General features: G+C 38.9%; 1 protein-coding gene across 1 annotated transcript in view; it reads right to left on the bottom strand.

The window, feature by feature from the left end:
- The window catches only part of MUC19 (mucin 19, oligomeric), a 189,176-nt gene that overhangs the window by 16,765 nt on the left and 156,798 nt on the right, over positions 1-15,613 (bottom strand). The window contains 22 exon segments of the mRNA XM_050749984.1: positions 3,367-3,420; positions 3,566-3,619; positions 3,940-3,993; positions 4,147-4,200; positions 4,449-4,496; positions 5,472-5,525; positions 6,280-6,333; positions 6,923-6,969; positions 7,430-7,496; positions 7,650-7,703; positions 8,093-8,140; positions 8,702-8,764; positions 9,002-9,049; positions 9,225-9,269; positions 9,408-9,461; positions 9,717-9,749; positions 10,253-10,306; positions 12,650-12,703; positions 12,845-12,898; positions 13,147-13,179; positions 13,588-13,639; positions 13,765-13,814. Coding sequence (XP_050605941.1) covers positions 3,367-3,420; positions 3,566-3,619; positions 3,940-3,993; positions 4,147-4,200; positions 4,449-4,496; positions 5,472-5,525; positions 6,280-6,333; positions 6,923-6,969; positions 7,430-7,496; positions 7,650-7,703; positions 8,093-8,140; positions 8,702-8,764; positions 9,002-9,049; positions 9,225-9,269; positions 9,408-9,461; positions 9,717-9,749; positions 10,253-10,306; positions 12,650-12,703; positions 12,845-12,898; positions 13,147-13,179; positions 13,588-13,639; positions 13,765-13,814 — 1,128 coding nt within the window.

Raw genomic sequence — 15,613 nt, 5'->3', positions numbered from 1 at the left:
TAAGAGGGAAATTTATAGCGCCAAATGCCCGCATTAAACTGTTAGAAAGATCTCAAAGTAACAATGTAACATCACACCTACAGGTACTAGAGAAACAAAACCAAAGCAACCTCAAAACTATCAGAAAACAAGAAACAACAAAAATCACAGCTGAACTGAAAAAAAAAAATTAAGATGTGAAAAACCATACAAAATATCAATGAATCTAGCAGTTTGTTTCTTGAAAGAATAAATAAAATTGATAGACCACCATCTAGACTAATAAAGAGGATCCAAATAAACGCAATCAGAAATGACAAAGGAAATATTACCAGACTCCATAGAATTACAAAAAAAAAAAAAAAAAAAAAAAACCTCCCAGAAACTACCACAAATGCATCTATGCACACAAACTAGAAAACCTGGAAGAAATGAATTCTTGGAAACATATAACCTCCCAAGATTGAACCAGGAAGAAATTAAATTCCTAGACAGACCAATAAAGCGTTCTGAAATTGAATCAGCAATCAAAAGCCTACCAACCAGAAAAAGCCCAGGACCAGACAGATTCACAGATACATACTACCAGATGAATAAAGAAGAGCTGGTACCATTCCTAATGAAACTATTCCAAAAAATTTAGAAGGAGAAATTCCTCCCTAACTCACTCTATGAAGCCAGCATCATTCTGATACCAAAACCTAATGGAGACACGACAAAAAAAGAAAATTTCAACACAATAATCTTGATGAACATAGATGCAAAAATTCTCAACAAAATACTAGCCAACTAAATCCAGCAGCATATCAAAAAGTTAATGCACCATGATCAAGTAGGCTTTATCCCTGGGATGCAAGTTTGGGTCAACATACACAAATGTATGTACCAATAAATGTGATTTACCATATAAAGCTAAAAACAAAAACCACATGATCATCTCAATAGATGCAGAAAAGGCTTTTGATAATATTGAATATCCCTTTATGTTAAATACTCATGAAACACTAGGTATTGAAGGAATATACCTCCAAATAATAAGAGTCATCTATGACAAATCCTCAGCCAACATCATACTGAATTGGCAAAAGTTGGAAGCATTCCCCTTGAGAACTGGAACAAGACAAGGATGCCAACTCTCCCCACTCATATTCAACACAGTACTAGAAGTCCTAGCCAGAGCAATCAGACCAGAGAAATAAATAAAAGGCATCTGAATAGGAAGGAAATAAGTCAAACTATCTTTGTTGGCAGAAGATATTATTCTATACCTAGAAAACCCCATAGTCTCTGCCCAAAAAACCTAGATCTGATCAACAACTTTAGCAAAGTTTCAAGACACAAAATAAGTGTGCAAAAATTAGTAGCATTTTTATACATCAACAACATCAAGGCTGAGAGCCAAATCAAAAAAGACAATCCTATTCACAATAGCCACAAAAAATAAAATACCTAGGAATACAGCTAACCAGGGAGGCAGAAGAGCCCTACAATAAGAACTACAAAACACTGCTGAAAGAAATCAGAGATGATACAAATAGAAAAACATTTTATGTTCATGGATAGGAAGAATTAATATTATCAAAATGGCCACACTGCCCAAAGCAATTTACAGATTCAATGCTATTTAAATCTACCAATGACATTCTTCACAAAATTAGAAAAAAAAAATCTATTGTAAAATTCATATGGAACCAAAAAGGAGCTTAACTAAGGAAATCCCAAGCAAAAACAGCAAAACTAGAGGTATAACATTACCCAACTTCAAACTATATTACAATGCTACAGTAACCAAAACAGCATGGTATTGGTACAAAAACAGACACACAGACCAATGGAACAGAATACAGAGCCCAGATATTATGTTATACGCCTACAACCATCTGATCTTTGACAAAGCCAACAAAAACAAGCAATGAGGAAATGGCTCCCTATTCAATAAATGGTGCTGGCATAACTGGCTAGCCATGCAGGAGATTGAAGCTGAACCCCTTTCCTTACACCATATAAAAAAATCAACTCAAGATAGATTAAAGGCTTTAATGCAAAACCTAAAATTATGAAAACCCTGGAATATAATCTAGGAAATGTCATTTTGGATATAGGCCCTGGCAGAGATTTCATAACAAAGATGCCAAATACAATTGCAACAAAAACAAAACTTGACAAATGGAACCTAATTCAACTAAAGAATTTCTGCACAGCAAAAGAAACTATCAACAGGTTAACAGACAACCTACAGAATGGAAGAAAATATTTGCAAACTATGCATCTGACAAAGATCTAATATCCAGAACCTACAAGGAATGTAAACAAATTAACCAGCAAAAAACAACCCTATTAAAAAGTGGCCAAAGTACACAAACAGCTCTTTTTCATAAGGCATACACACATATGACAAGCATATGAGAACATTCACATTACTAATCATTAGAGAAGTGCAAATCAAAACCACAATGAAATACCATCTCACACCAGTCAGAATGGCTATTATGAAAAAGTCAAAAACAAAACAAAACAAAAAAAAAAACAGATGCTGGTAAAGCTGCAGAGGAAAGGGAATTGATCGTTGATGTGGATGTAAATTAATCCAGCCACTATGGAAAGCAGTCTGGAGATTTCTCAAAGAACTTAAAACAGAATCACCAATTGACCCAGCAATCCCATTAGTGGGTATCTATCCAAAAGAAAACAAATCGTTCTACCAAAAAGACACATTCATTTGCACATTCATCGCAGGGTTATTCACAATAGCAGAGACATGGAATCGACCTAGGTTCCCATCAATGATGGACTGGATTTTAAAAATGTAGTGTATACACACCATGGAACATTATACAACCATAAGAAAGAACAAAATTATGTCCTTTGCAGCAACACAGATGGAGCTAGAATGCAGCTGGAGGCCATTATCCTATGTGAATTAATGCAGGAACAGAAAAACAAATACTGCATGTTCTTACAAGTGGGAGCTAAACACTGGATACTCATGGATATACGGATAGCAACAATACACACTGGGGACCACTATAAAGGGGAAGAAGAAGGGGGCGTTGAAAAATTGACTATTGGGTACTCTGCTCAGTACCTGGATGACGGGATCATTCATACTCCAAACCTAAGCATCATGCAATACGCTCAGGACATGTAACAAACCTACACATGTACCCCCCTGCCGAATCTAAAATAAAAGTTGAAAAAATTTAAAATATAAAAAAAAGACTAGTGTATGGAGAAAATCCACGTGAAGAGCAAGGTCCCAAGCTTGATTTACCTGACATGTCTCTTCAAGTGAAATACAAAATCCTGTTTCAGCTCATCTTCCCATTCATTCATCACTACCACAAACTCAAGCAAAGAATTGTTGAGAACCCAAAACAAACCACTCACCAGTTGCCATTCCAACTCCAGTGGCAACTCCAATGCCTGTAGAAGTCGTAGCCTCTGAGAAGAAATAGGAGAAAGTGGTATAGAATGCAGACATTTGGAAAAACGAGTAACAGTCTTACTTTATGTAATATCCCTGTGGGAGCCATCAGGTCCCCAGAAGTTCACATAGGCAGGTTTCTTCAACTCTTTTATGACTCACTTGTGTTGGAACTCCCAGATACAATGGTTGTGCCAGTAGTTATCCCAGTGGTAACTGCAATCACAAGAGGAGAGAATCAATTTATGAATTCCTTTTCATCTAAAATTAGGATTTGGTTTAGAAAAAAATAATAGGTTTCTCAAGTGAACTAAAAGGTTTATATCAGGAACTTTTTTGCCTTAAGTGATATATTAGGCATGTTCTCAGGATGTCATTGTATTGCAAATAAGCAGCAATTCACAAGGAGTAAACTATTTATATACCAGTAATTTGTATACAATGATTGAGGAAAACGTCCACTAAGTTCATTATAGCCAATTTGATTTAGTTTAAGATGAAAAGAAAAAAATAATTATTTGATTGCTAGTGCCCACCTATTTTACTTCCAGCCTCAGTGGTTCCACCATTGCCCAAAGAAGTTGTGGCTTCTAAGTGAAGGGAGAAAAGAAGTAAATTCAGAAGAATCCTATAACTGAGAAAATCCCGTGGTATTCCCATGGTACGGTAGAGAGTGTGTATGTTTCTGGGGAGGGACTCAGTCATATTCCATGACTAAAACCCCTCATTCCCTATTAGGTTACCTGTGTTGGAACTTCCAGATGCAACTGTTGTGCCAGAGACTATACCAGTGGTACCTAAAGCAGGGAGAGGGAAAGAGAGACCCCAAATTGTGATGCATTTACCATCCCAAGAAGAACATGGACGCCAATGACTGTCTATGACTTGAAAGCAGCAGAAAGCTTGTGCTATCCTGTCATCATGAAGTGTGTTCTCCATTTTTAAATTCAGAGTCACAGTAAACATATTAGTTTGTAGTCCAGCCTTGATTATTTGGCTCCTTAGAGTTTAATGTCAGAGGTTTCGGGGTATTTTTCACGCTTACCTATTTCACTTCCAGGGTTTGACCTCTCAGATGTGCCGCTGGTAGCTTCTAGTGACAAGAAATGAAAACAATATTTGTGTAAAGGTATTCAACTGCATTCAATAAACTTATAACATCCAAATTCCAAAATATGACAGATCTAAACCTCTAGAGTAACTTCTATCACCTCTGCTGCCTTAAATAGAACAATATGGATTTATATTTCCTCTGTATGTACTGGGTAATAGCTTAAATGTTAAAAGGGGAATCTTTCTGGACTCTGAGCCTCTTTTTCTATAATTGTAGTATAAGGTTTGGCCCCAGGAGAAATGATATGATTTTTATAAATACAAGCTTTGTTTAACAAATATCTCTATGAAAAGGCAAAAGCCCAATGTAGATTTGTAGAAACTCAAGAGTTGCCAATTCTTTGGCCAGGCGCAGTGGCTCACACTTGTTATCCCAGCACATTGGGAGGCCAAGAAAGGCAGATCACTTGAGGCCAGGAGTTCAAGACCAGCCTGGCCAACATGGTGAAACCCCATATCTACTAAAAATACAAAAAAAAAAAAAAAAGATAGCTTGGTGTGGTGGTGCACACCTGTAATCCCAGCTACTTGAGTGGCTGAGGTAAGAGAATTGCTTGAACCCTGGAGGTGGAATTTGCAGTAGGCTGAGGTCATACCACTGCACTCCAGCCTGGGCTGGAGACTATCTCAAGAGTGAGACTATCTCAAGAAAAAAATAATATATACATTTGTCATTTTTTCTCATTTCTCATTTTTTCTCATGTATATTAATGTGTGTGTATATATATATTTATTTGTGTGTGTGTGTGTGTGTGTGTATATATATTTGCCAATTCCACTTTTATTGATTATGCTTCCTTCCATGGAAGTTATATCTTCTGAGAATAAAAAGGAAGAAAGTAGTGAGGGCTAACAGAAAATCATCAAAAGACATAATGTGCCATTGCTGCAGAGTTAGCACCCAACCAAAAAAAAAAAAAAAAAACCAACAGTATCTGTTTCCTCATTGACTCACCTGTGTTGACACTGCTAGGTGAGATGGTGTTGCCAGAGACCACTGCAGTAGTACCTAAAAACAAAATGGAAGGGTACCACTATATCAATTGTTTTCTTATAATAAAAGCCCATTCTATAATAGAATGAAGCAACGACAGAATTCTTTATTATGCAAGAAAAAAACATTTTCAGGGACAGCTTGTTCCAAAGTTATTTTGTATTTTGCAAATGTAATGCTCCATTCTCACTATAAACTTGGTGGGGGAAGGGTGCAATGTGAGGTAGTGGTGGAGTCTCAATGAGAACGTCTCTTTTTCTGGACTCAATGTCAGGAAAACAAAGGTACTTTACTTACCTAGTGGAATGCTAGTGACTTGGCTACCTGATACCCCTAGAAAAAGGAACAAAGCAGGACTGATTACCTGTTGAATTTTCATTTGGGTAAAATATTGGTATCGTAGAAATTGTAGTAGTCTAAAAGAGTTGAGATGTGACAAAAGAGTGTAGCGGTATAGTGTAGTGGTGATTTAGTATCATGGTTAAGAGGATGGATTTTGAAGCCAGAGTGCCTGAGTTGAAATCTGTTGTTTGCTCGCTGTGTGATCTTCATTCAGTTAGTGAATATCTTTGAGCCATAGGTTTTTCTCATCTGGAAAGTCTGTGAGAACAATAATGCTTACCTCACAATTTGGGATGAGGGATAAAAGAAATAATAATGAGAAAAACGTGGAGTAGTGCCTGGAACATAGTTCATGCTAGAAAGTGTTAACTACTATGGCTATTATTTTAAGTGAAAAGTGGACAGGTTAGGAAGCTCGTGTGCTCACCTGTATTCATTCCACTTCCTGTGGTCTCAGTGCCTCTAAAGGACGTCATAGCTTCTTAGAGAGGAAAGGTAGGAAAATATGAAGTGAGAGGAATTAGCATTGTGAGGAAAGTGAAGGATGCACTGTTCTTGATAACAGTGCCACGGGAGGCACTTTACTAGTAAATCATTCTGTGGAGTCTCACCAGCTGGCTGGCTCACCCGTGTTTGAACTCCCAGGTTTAGATGTGTTGCCAGAAGCTACCCTAGTCTTTCTCTGTCACCCAGGCTGGAGTGCAATGGCACAATCTCTCACTGTAACCTCCGCCTCCCAGGTTCAAGTGATCCTCCTGCCTCAGCCTCCTGAGTAGCTGGGATTACAGGCTCATGCCACCACACCTGGCTAATTTTTGTATTTTTAGTAGAGAAGAGGTTTCACCATGTTGGCCAGGCTGGTCTCTAACTACTGACCTCAGGTGATCCACCCACCTCGGCCTCCCAAACTGCTGGGACTACAGGTGTGAGCCATCGTGCCTGGCCTGTGTTTTCTCATGCATAGTTTTATTCTCAAATCAAAAAAAGATACAAATTCCTCAAAAGAGGACTCCATTTGTCTGGAATTCAATGGCAGTAAGAAAAGTGGCCCTCTTTCCTGCCATTTTTACCTATTGTGCTTCCAGTTCCTTGGTTTGCTGACCCTCTAGTGGTAGCTCTTAAAAGGATAAAAATAGAAAAACTTTGGAATATAAATGTAGACTAGAGTTATAGGGATAACTACGGTACATTTCAGTCATTATTGTGCTCAAGGAAAAATATATCGTTCGAGGCAAATCTGTGTGCATTTTGGCCTTCTGTTGACCTGAAATAGAATCCTCTGAGCCAGTAATTCATTTTTCTGATATACCTAAAATGAAGATAACTAAAATGGAAAAAGAAAACTTTTCATACAATTATCACTTTCACTCTCATTTGCAGAGACTTATATATGTGAGGCTTGGCCCTGGAAATGGAAGGAAATTTGCCCAAGTTAATTCAAAATTAAGTAATAAAACGCTGATCTTAGATGAGAGTTCCTCAAAAGCTCCTCCTTGAAAAACTATCCTATTAAGAAGCAAAGTATAATTGTAATTTATTATCACTCAAAAGTCATACATGCATGCACAAATACACACCATTAATTCTCACCTGTCTTCCATCCCACTACAGTGGTTCTATGGACTCCTGTGGAAGTTGTGGCTTCTGGAAGAAAAAGAGAAGCAACGAGTAAAGGATGAGGACTTAGAAGGATGGGGAAATATACTGTGATGCTCTTATAGAAGAAGAGCAATGTGAAAGACATTTTTGCCATCTTATTTCCAGAAAGGGAGCTTTCTTCTCAGCTTGTTAGCCTACCTGTACTGGAACTTCCAGGTGCAACAGCCGTGCTCAAGGCCACACCAGTAGTGCCTGAAATGAGAAGGTTATGGTGTTATAAAGAATCTTTTGCATGGAGGCAGTCTAGGTATAAACTAAATCTGTATTTCCAGGGCCATATCACTCATATTGTACACTGGCCAGCTCCAGGAGGCACCATTCACACAGCCTGCTTTGTCTATTTGGCAGTCCTTTGAGCATGTTCTTCCACTGGCCTTTTTGTTCCTGGATTGAATTATATATTTTTCCTATATTTTAATTATTTCATTCATTCAATAAATATTTATTGGGCCCTGTTTAGTACTAGGGATCATTGAACAGAGACTTTTTTCTCAAGAAGCCTACCTTTTAGTAGGCTTTCCAAGCATATATAATATAAAACCCTCAAATGTGAGACAAAAGAATTTCTTTAACATATTTGCCTGTTTTACTTCCAGTGACTTGATTGTCTGATGCATCAGAGGTGGTTCCTGATGACTGAAAGTAGGAAAAACGATTCTGAGTATGTTTTGACCTATAATCAATCACTGAGGCAACCCTTCAGCAACTTAATACTTAAATCTCAGGATGGAGAGCAAACCATTTCTGAATTCATTTTAGTCATCTGTTCACCTGAGACAGACCTTCTGGGCCAGTCTTGACTCCTGCTGATTCTGTAGTAATATCTATAATATCCACTGGGTTAATTGTCCAGGGAATTACTGCTCCTGCTACCCTCTCCAGAAATCTATGTCCTAAGGCCAGGCATTGGAAAAGGCTGGTTCACAAGTCAGCTCAGGGGTTTGGATGGGAGGACCTGCCCTCCCTATACGATAATCTTTCAGATCCAGAGGCAAACTCATGATACTACTTAATGGCCATGCTAACCTTTGAGACCCCTAGCTCTCAGTGATTTCACAACAGTGACTCTGATTACTTCTAAGGAAGCTTTGGCCTCTGCAAGAGGAAATGAAGCAGAAAGGATGTTTGGGGTTACATATTCCTCCTTGAAATTAAACAAGTGATGACTGCCATTGAAAATATTCACTTACCTATAACAGAACTTCCAGGTGCAACAGTTGTGTGAGAGATGATGCCACTGGAACCTGGAATCACTAAGAGAAGGAAACTTACATCATTTCCTTTACATTAATAGAAGGGCTAAGAAGAAAAACATATGTTTTTTGTTAACTCAGAGGGCGTATTCCATTATTCCTCATACACCTTTCAACAAGGATACTTCATTCAAAAAAAAAAAAAAAAAGCCAAGGCTAAGGACTCACATTAGAAGTATCCTTATTATCTGAATACTGGTAAATATCAGGAAGATATTTATACTTTCCCATGCTCACCTGTTTGACTGCTGGAGAGTTGGCTCCCCAGTGCAGTGGTCATGGATCCTGTCAAAGAGAAAAGAGAGAGAATATTCTGCTATCTATAAATGTAAAAATTTTGGTAAAACACTAATATTCTGAAATTTGGGGGCTTGGACAAAGATTTCCGTAGGAAATCACTCTGTATTTATTTCAATCAATTTGAATTGTTAGAACTATTTTACAAACTTCCCATTTTCACCTGAGACTGTTACTGCTTCAGTGATTTTAGAGAAAGTTATAGCCTCTGAGAAAAAGGGAAAAAGAATAGCGGTGAGGTCAAAGATTTGAAGAATCTGAGAACTCATGGTAGGATCACCCAGGCAGAGACACCTCATTGAGGAGCCCTTCCCAAGCAGTGGTTTCTCCCAGCCTGGTGCTTTACCTGAGTTGGAGCTCCCAGGGGTGACTGTTGTCCCAGAGGGCACTCCAGCTGTGCCTAGGAAGGAAAGAAAGAAAAAAGATCAACAGATTGACACATTTGTAACCCTTAGAAGAATGTGGCCAGCATCATGTCTACCTGGACCTTGGAGCAGCAAAAGATGCTTCCTGGACCTATAACTGACAGGAGGTGGTATTTTCTATGTTTACCGTGTGCCTTTGTAAGGCCAAGGTTAATGCAGTGGCTAATGTGCCTGCTCTGATTATTTTTGCCAAGATTGAAAGTCATATCAAAGATGTTCTCCAAGTTTACCTGTCTTACTTCCTGGTGTTCTGGTGGTGGCTCCTAATGAAAAGGAAAAGAGAGAGGAAGAAGGAGGAGGAGGAGGAAGAGGAAGAAAAGGGAGAAAAGAAAGAAGAAAGGAAAGTTTGAATTTTTACCCCTGAACTAAAATGTGACATCTTAATGATTTCTCTGCTGAATACAAGTCAGTACTGTAATGATACACACACTGAGTTATTTTCAAAGGAAAAACCTTTTCAGAGCCAGAGCTACTGTAACTCTCCTCTCTAGAGGCCTCGAACCCTGAGGCTAGTCCTAGAGAAGAAAAAGCCTTTTGGAAATTTGGGCCCAAGTTGTTCCAAATCTGAAAGGAAATCCTGGTTGCTTTGAAATAGCTTCAAAAGGAAAGGAAAAACTCTATTCCACATTAAAGAGATTATTTGCATAATCTATTCAACCCTTCTATAATTTACAATTATTCCAAAATAAGTTCATTGAAAAAAATGTTTCCTCTAACAAATTTATCAAAATACAACAGTAAATAATGAAACCCCCATAATCTTCACCTGATTTTATTTCTGCTCCAGTGGTGCTACTTCCTCCTAGGAAAATTGTGGTCTCTTAAAGATGGAAAGAAAACTAAAATTAATTGAGTGCTAAGAAAAAGGGATGAGCTAAGCTGATATCATTACATGAGAGAAGCCCAGTTCAAAATGTCTTGCCACCTACTAAGTTAGAAAAGAAAGTTTCCTGACTGTAAAGGTGATGTAAACCTTCAATTCACAGGGGTATTTTTTTAAAATGGGGAATGAAAGAATTTTAACTCATATGGTTATTAGACTTTAGGTAGTTCTTAATTGGAATAAGATATATAAACCTCTTAATAAAAATGGTTATAGAAAGGAACTCATCAATGATAGATAAGCTCACTACTATTATCATCATTTTCATTGATTTAAGTATTAGAATTTCCTTTTTTTAAAATTATACTTTAAGTTCTAGGGTACATGTGCACAACGTGCAGGTTTGTTACATATGTATACATGTGCCATGTTGGTGTGCTGCACCCATTAACTTGTCATTTACATTAGGTATATCACCTAATGCTATCCCTCCCTCCCCACCCCCACCCCATGACAGGCCCTGGTGTGTGATGTTCCCCACCCTGTGTCCAAGTGTTCTTGCTGTTCAATTCCCACCTATGAGTGAGAAACATGCGGTGTTTGGTTTTTTTGTCCTTGCAATAGTTTGCTGAGAATGATGGTTTCCAGCTTCATCTATGTCCTTACAAAGGACATGAACTCATCCTTTTGTATGACTGCATAGTATTCCACGGTGTATATGTGCCACATTTTCTTAATCCAGTCTATCATTGATGGACACTGGGGTTGGTTCCAAGTCTTTGCTATTGTGAATAGTGGTACAATAAACATACATGTGCATGTGTCTTTACAGCAGCATGATTTATAATCCTTTGGGTATATCCCCAGTAATGGGATGGCTCGGTCAAATCGTATTTCTAGTTCTAGATCCTTGAGGAATTGCCACACTGTCTTCCACAATGGTTGAACTAGTTTACAGTCCCACCAACAGTGTAAAAGTGTTCCTATTTCTCCACAACCTCTCCAGCACCTGTTGTTTCCTGACTTTTTAATGATTGCCATTCTAACTGGTGTGAGATGGTATCTCATTGTGGTTTTGATTTGCATTTCTCTGATGGCGAGTGATGATGAACATTTTTTCATGTGTCTGTTGGGTGTATAAATGTCTTCTTTTGAGAAGTGTCTGTTCATATCCTTTGCCCACTTTGGGATGGGGTTGTTTGATTTTTTTCGTGTAAATTTGTTTGAGTTTCTGTAGATTCTGGATATTAGCCTTTTGTCAGATGAGTAGATTGCAAAAATTTTCTCCCATTCTGTAGGCTGCCTGTTCACTCTGATGGTAGTTTCTTTTGCTGTGCAGAAGCTCTTTAGTTTAATGAGATCCCATTTGTCAATTTTGGCTTTTGTTGCCATTGCTTTTGGTGTTTTAGACATGAAGTCCTTGCCCATGCCTATGTCCTGAATGGTATTACCTAGGTTTTCTTCTAGGGTTTTTATGGTTTTAGATCTAACATTTAAGTCTTTACTCCATCTTGAATTATTTTTTTGTCTAAGGTATAAGGAAGGGATCCAGTTTTAGCTTTCTATATATGGTTAGCCAGTTTTCCCAGCACCATTTATTAAATAGGGAATTCTTTCCCCATTTCTTGTTTTCATCAAGTCTATCAAAGATCAGATGGTTGTTGACGTGTGATATTATTTCTGAGGGCTCTGTTCTGTTCCATTGGTCTATATCTCTGTTTTGGTACCAGTACCATGTGCAAGAATTTTGCCAGAGGGAGTGGGGACAATCTCAGGGCTGGCCACAAATTGCCTTTGCTTGGATGTCCTCTCTTCAAAAAAAAACAAAAAAATTGCCAGCACCTACCACATTGGAACTTGGAATTAGAAAGTGACAGGATTCATTATCTTTATTCTTTGCCCAAAATAAGAAAGAAAATGGCTTAGGATGAAGGTGAGGAAACTGTGTTTTCTCAATGTGCCAACAAGCTCTTTTTTAGATGTTTCTAGACCCAGGAGTTGAATCTGTATATGTCTTCCATGCACCATTTCTATCTCAGAAAACTTAATGACAAAATTTCATTATCTCAATTACTTCCTTTAGATATCAATGAGAGAAAGAAAGACATTTCTCTCCAATCACCCAACTGATTCTCTGTGCCTCAGCTCCATGGTGAAGTCTCCCTGAAGCAGAGGAAAGGACGATGAAGGAGGCTGAGTGTCACATTTGGTAATTAGGTAAAATCCTGCCAATATGATAATGCTTGTTCTGATAATACTCTTCACAGGAAGTACAAACATTAGATGTGATTCAGGCAACGTTGTCTACTGAGAAGCAGGTCGTGCTTCATCAGGGCTCACCTGCAGTGGGTCCAGTGCCAGTCACTCTGCTTGCTCCTGGAGAAGTTGTAGCTGCTGAGAGAGTGAAAAAAGTATGGAAAACATTCTGGGATTTAGAAAGGGAATGGTCCGCTTTTGCACAGAGGCAGCAAAAGGAAAGACACATTATTGTAGAAAGCATCCAAGAAATGGCTCTGTGCCAAATTGTGTACTTACCTGTGCTGAAACTTCCAGGAGCAACTGTTGTGCCAGGTGCCACCCCAGAGGTGCCTGAAACACAGAGGGATTGAGGTGACCATGAGTGAGTAAGTCAAATGAACACCTGACTCTAAAAGGTATATACTATATTTATTTCCTATACGAGAAGTCATTTTCCCTGAGGATATGGCAGTTAGTGAACTAGATGCATTTGCTGGTTGTCAGTGCTTCACAACTAGAGCAGATAGACAGTGTCCTCAGCTTCAGGCACTTTTGGAGTTTGATAAGAGGGAAACTAGATGGATTTCCCCAGTGCTTACCTGCTTGCTTTCCTGGTGCTGCAGTGATGCCTGCTGTGAGATAGAAAGGAGGGGGGAAATGTTTTAAATGTGCTGAAACCATCAGATGTAGGAGAAGATAAAAAGCAAGAAAATGTGTAAGCATGCACACACATATAAGCGCATGCGTCCTGGGTCCATGAGGCTCTTTTGTATTTCACACACTTTCATGGAAAACTTTCTGAATTCCACCTCAAGTGCTAGTGACAGTTGTAACATGAATGGAGAAATTCCATTCCATCCTTAGACATAAAGCTGTCAGTCTCCATTCTAGAATTATTATAATTCAAAAAAAATTGTATCTCTACCAGCAAAACTATCTTGAATCATTTCCAGCATCCCTAAATAAAACACAGACTCTCTCATGCAAAGCTTAAGAGACCTAATACTTATGATGCCAAATCAGGGGCTGTTTCTTCTCACCGGTTTTGAATCCAGTTCCAGAAGTACCAGTCTCTTCAATGGAAGTTGTGGCCTCTGAGGGAAGAAAGAGAGTGGTAAAGTCTATGAATGTGGAACACTGGGAGAGGATACTCGGGTGAGATTTTATCATAGCAGCCCTAAAATACATAGAATGACATTTGACATTAAGTACAACACATTAGAACTTCCAGATATAATGGTCATTCTAGAAGATTCTCCCGTGATACCTGAAATGGAAAAAGAAAATGGAAATGGAATAATAGAGCATTGTCTCCCAAATTAAGCTTGGAAGGATCAACATGGCAACCCTAAAGCACTGAAGCCCTTTCCTGAGAACATTCTATTTCTATAATGAATGGAAAATGAACAACTTCCTAGCACTTCATTTTCCAGGCCAACCAGAGATGAATGTGTTGCTACTGGGTTTCTCTTTCACTATGTCACAAGGGTAGAATAGAGTTTAAATCACCCTAATCTGTTTGCCTTCTAGGAGCATATCCCCCTTGTATGACAGAGGTGCCTACGAGGAAACAAAGCATAATTTTATCTTTATAAGTAGAACTCTTTGATACAACTTGGGGCGTTTTATAATCAGTTGTCTTCATGAAGCTTTCTGGTGAGGGGAGAGAGGAAACAAACATCTTGTAAAAGTAAATGAGAAAAATGACAGAAAGTGTCAAGCTGCGGGTGGAAAAGTACACTGGGAAAACAAGGACTGGAAGTTCTGGAAGGTTGGAATACATGCAATAGACTCTCAAGCCTCCTATCAGAAAAAAATGTCTCCATAAGCCAGGATACTGGAGATAGCCTGGCTGAGCCCTTTGGGGTCATGGAATCACAAGCAAAATCACGGGCCAGGTAGATATGACATAATATGGCCCCAGAGAAAATCCCCCTCCCTCAAAAACCTTCATGTTATTGTTCACTGCAGCCACCCAAATAGAGAGATGAGAGCAGGCCTCAGCCTGACAAGCTCACCTGGTGGGCCTGCTCGGGTGGTCCGGTTGCCTCCTGAGAAAGTTGTGACCTCTGAGAGAGAAAGGAATTGGAGGTATAATGACTACACATGACATTCTGTGGCTCTCAGAGACTAGACTGCTCAGCAGGTCGTGATTAGAATTCCTGACCTGTTTGGGCACTTCCAGTTTCCAGAGTTTTGCCAGAGATGCCCTCAGTAGTACCTGAAATAAGAAAAGATTATGGGTGGTCAGTTGGTCAATTTGTCCTCCTTAATGATATGAGAATAAGCTATTAAAGGAAAAAGAAAATACTTATTTGCATTAATATACTAAAAATTTATTTTTCTGGATTTTGTATTTTAGGAGTTAATCCATTTACTGCCCATGGAACATACAGTTTCCTCAGCAAGTTTACAAACATCACAACTGAGGCCCTTTTTTAAGGTTTAGACACAGGAAGATAGATTTGGGCTCAAGTCACCTCTATAACTATCAGGGAATGGGTCCCATGATGCCCTGATCAAGTGCCTTTAAGCCCAAGGCAGATATAAGGAGGGAAAGTTGAAATTTATGAACCATATTTAATGATGTTAAATGTTGAACACCTGCTGAATTTGTGTCTAATATGCCAGATACAGGAATGAATGAGTTCTGCTATATTTCTAGCAACACATGGGAAACTTACAAATTACACTTAGTTCCTTAGGAGAGCTCACCTGTGACTATTTCAGCACTTGTTATTCCACTTTCTCCTACAGAGGTTGTGGTCTCTGAAAAAGATGGAAAGAATAGCAGTGAGGGCAAAGATTAGAAGAATCTGAGAAAAGTATGGTAGAATTGCCCAGGCAGACACCCCACTGAGGAGCCCTTTCCAAGCAGTGGTTCCTCCCAGCCTGGTGCTTTACCTGAGTTGGAGCTCCCAGGGGCAGCTGTTGTAGCAGAGGGCACTCCAGCTGTGCCTAGGTAGGAAAAAAGAGAAAGATGGGCACTCTTTTGTAATGCTTAGAAGAATGTGGTAAGCAACATGCCTGTCTTTGACTTTGCAGCAGGAAAAGACACTTCCTGGA

The sequence above is a fragment of the Macaca thibetana genome, chromosome 11 (assembly GCF_024542745.1).
Source record: "Macaca thibetana thibetana isolate TM-01 chromosome 11, ASM2454274v1, whole genome shotgun sequence".
Classification (NCBI taxonomy): domain Eukaryota; kingdom Metazoa; phylum Chordata; class Mammalia; order Primates; family Cercopithecidae; genus Macaca; species Macaca thibetana.
The sequence above is the reverse complement of the archived record's forward strand: the minus strand, read 5'-3'. Positions and strand labels throughout refer to the sequence as shown.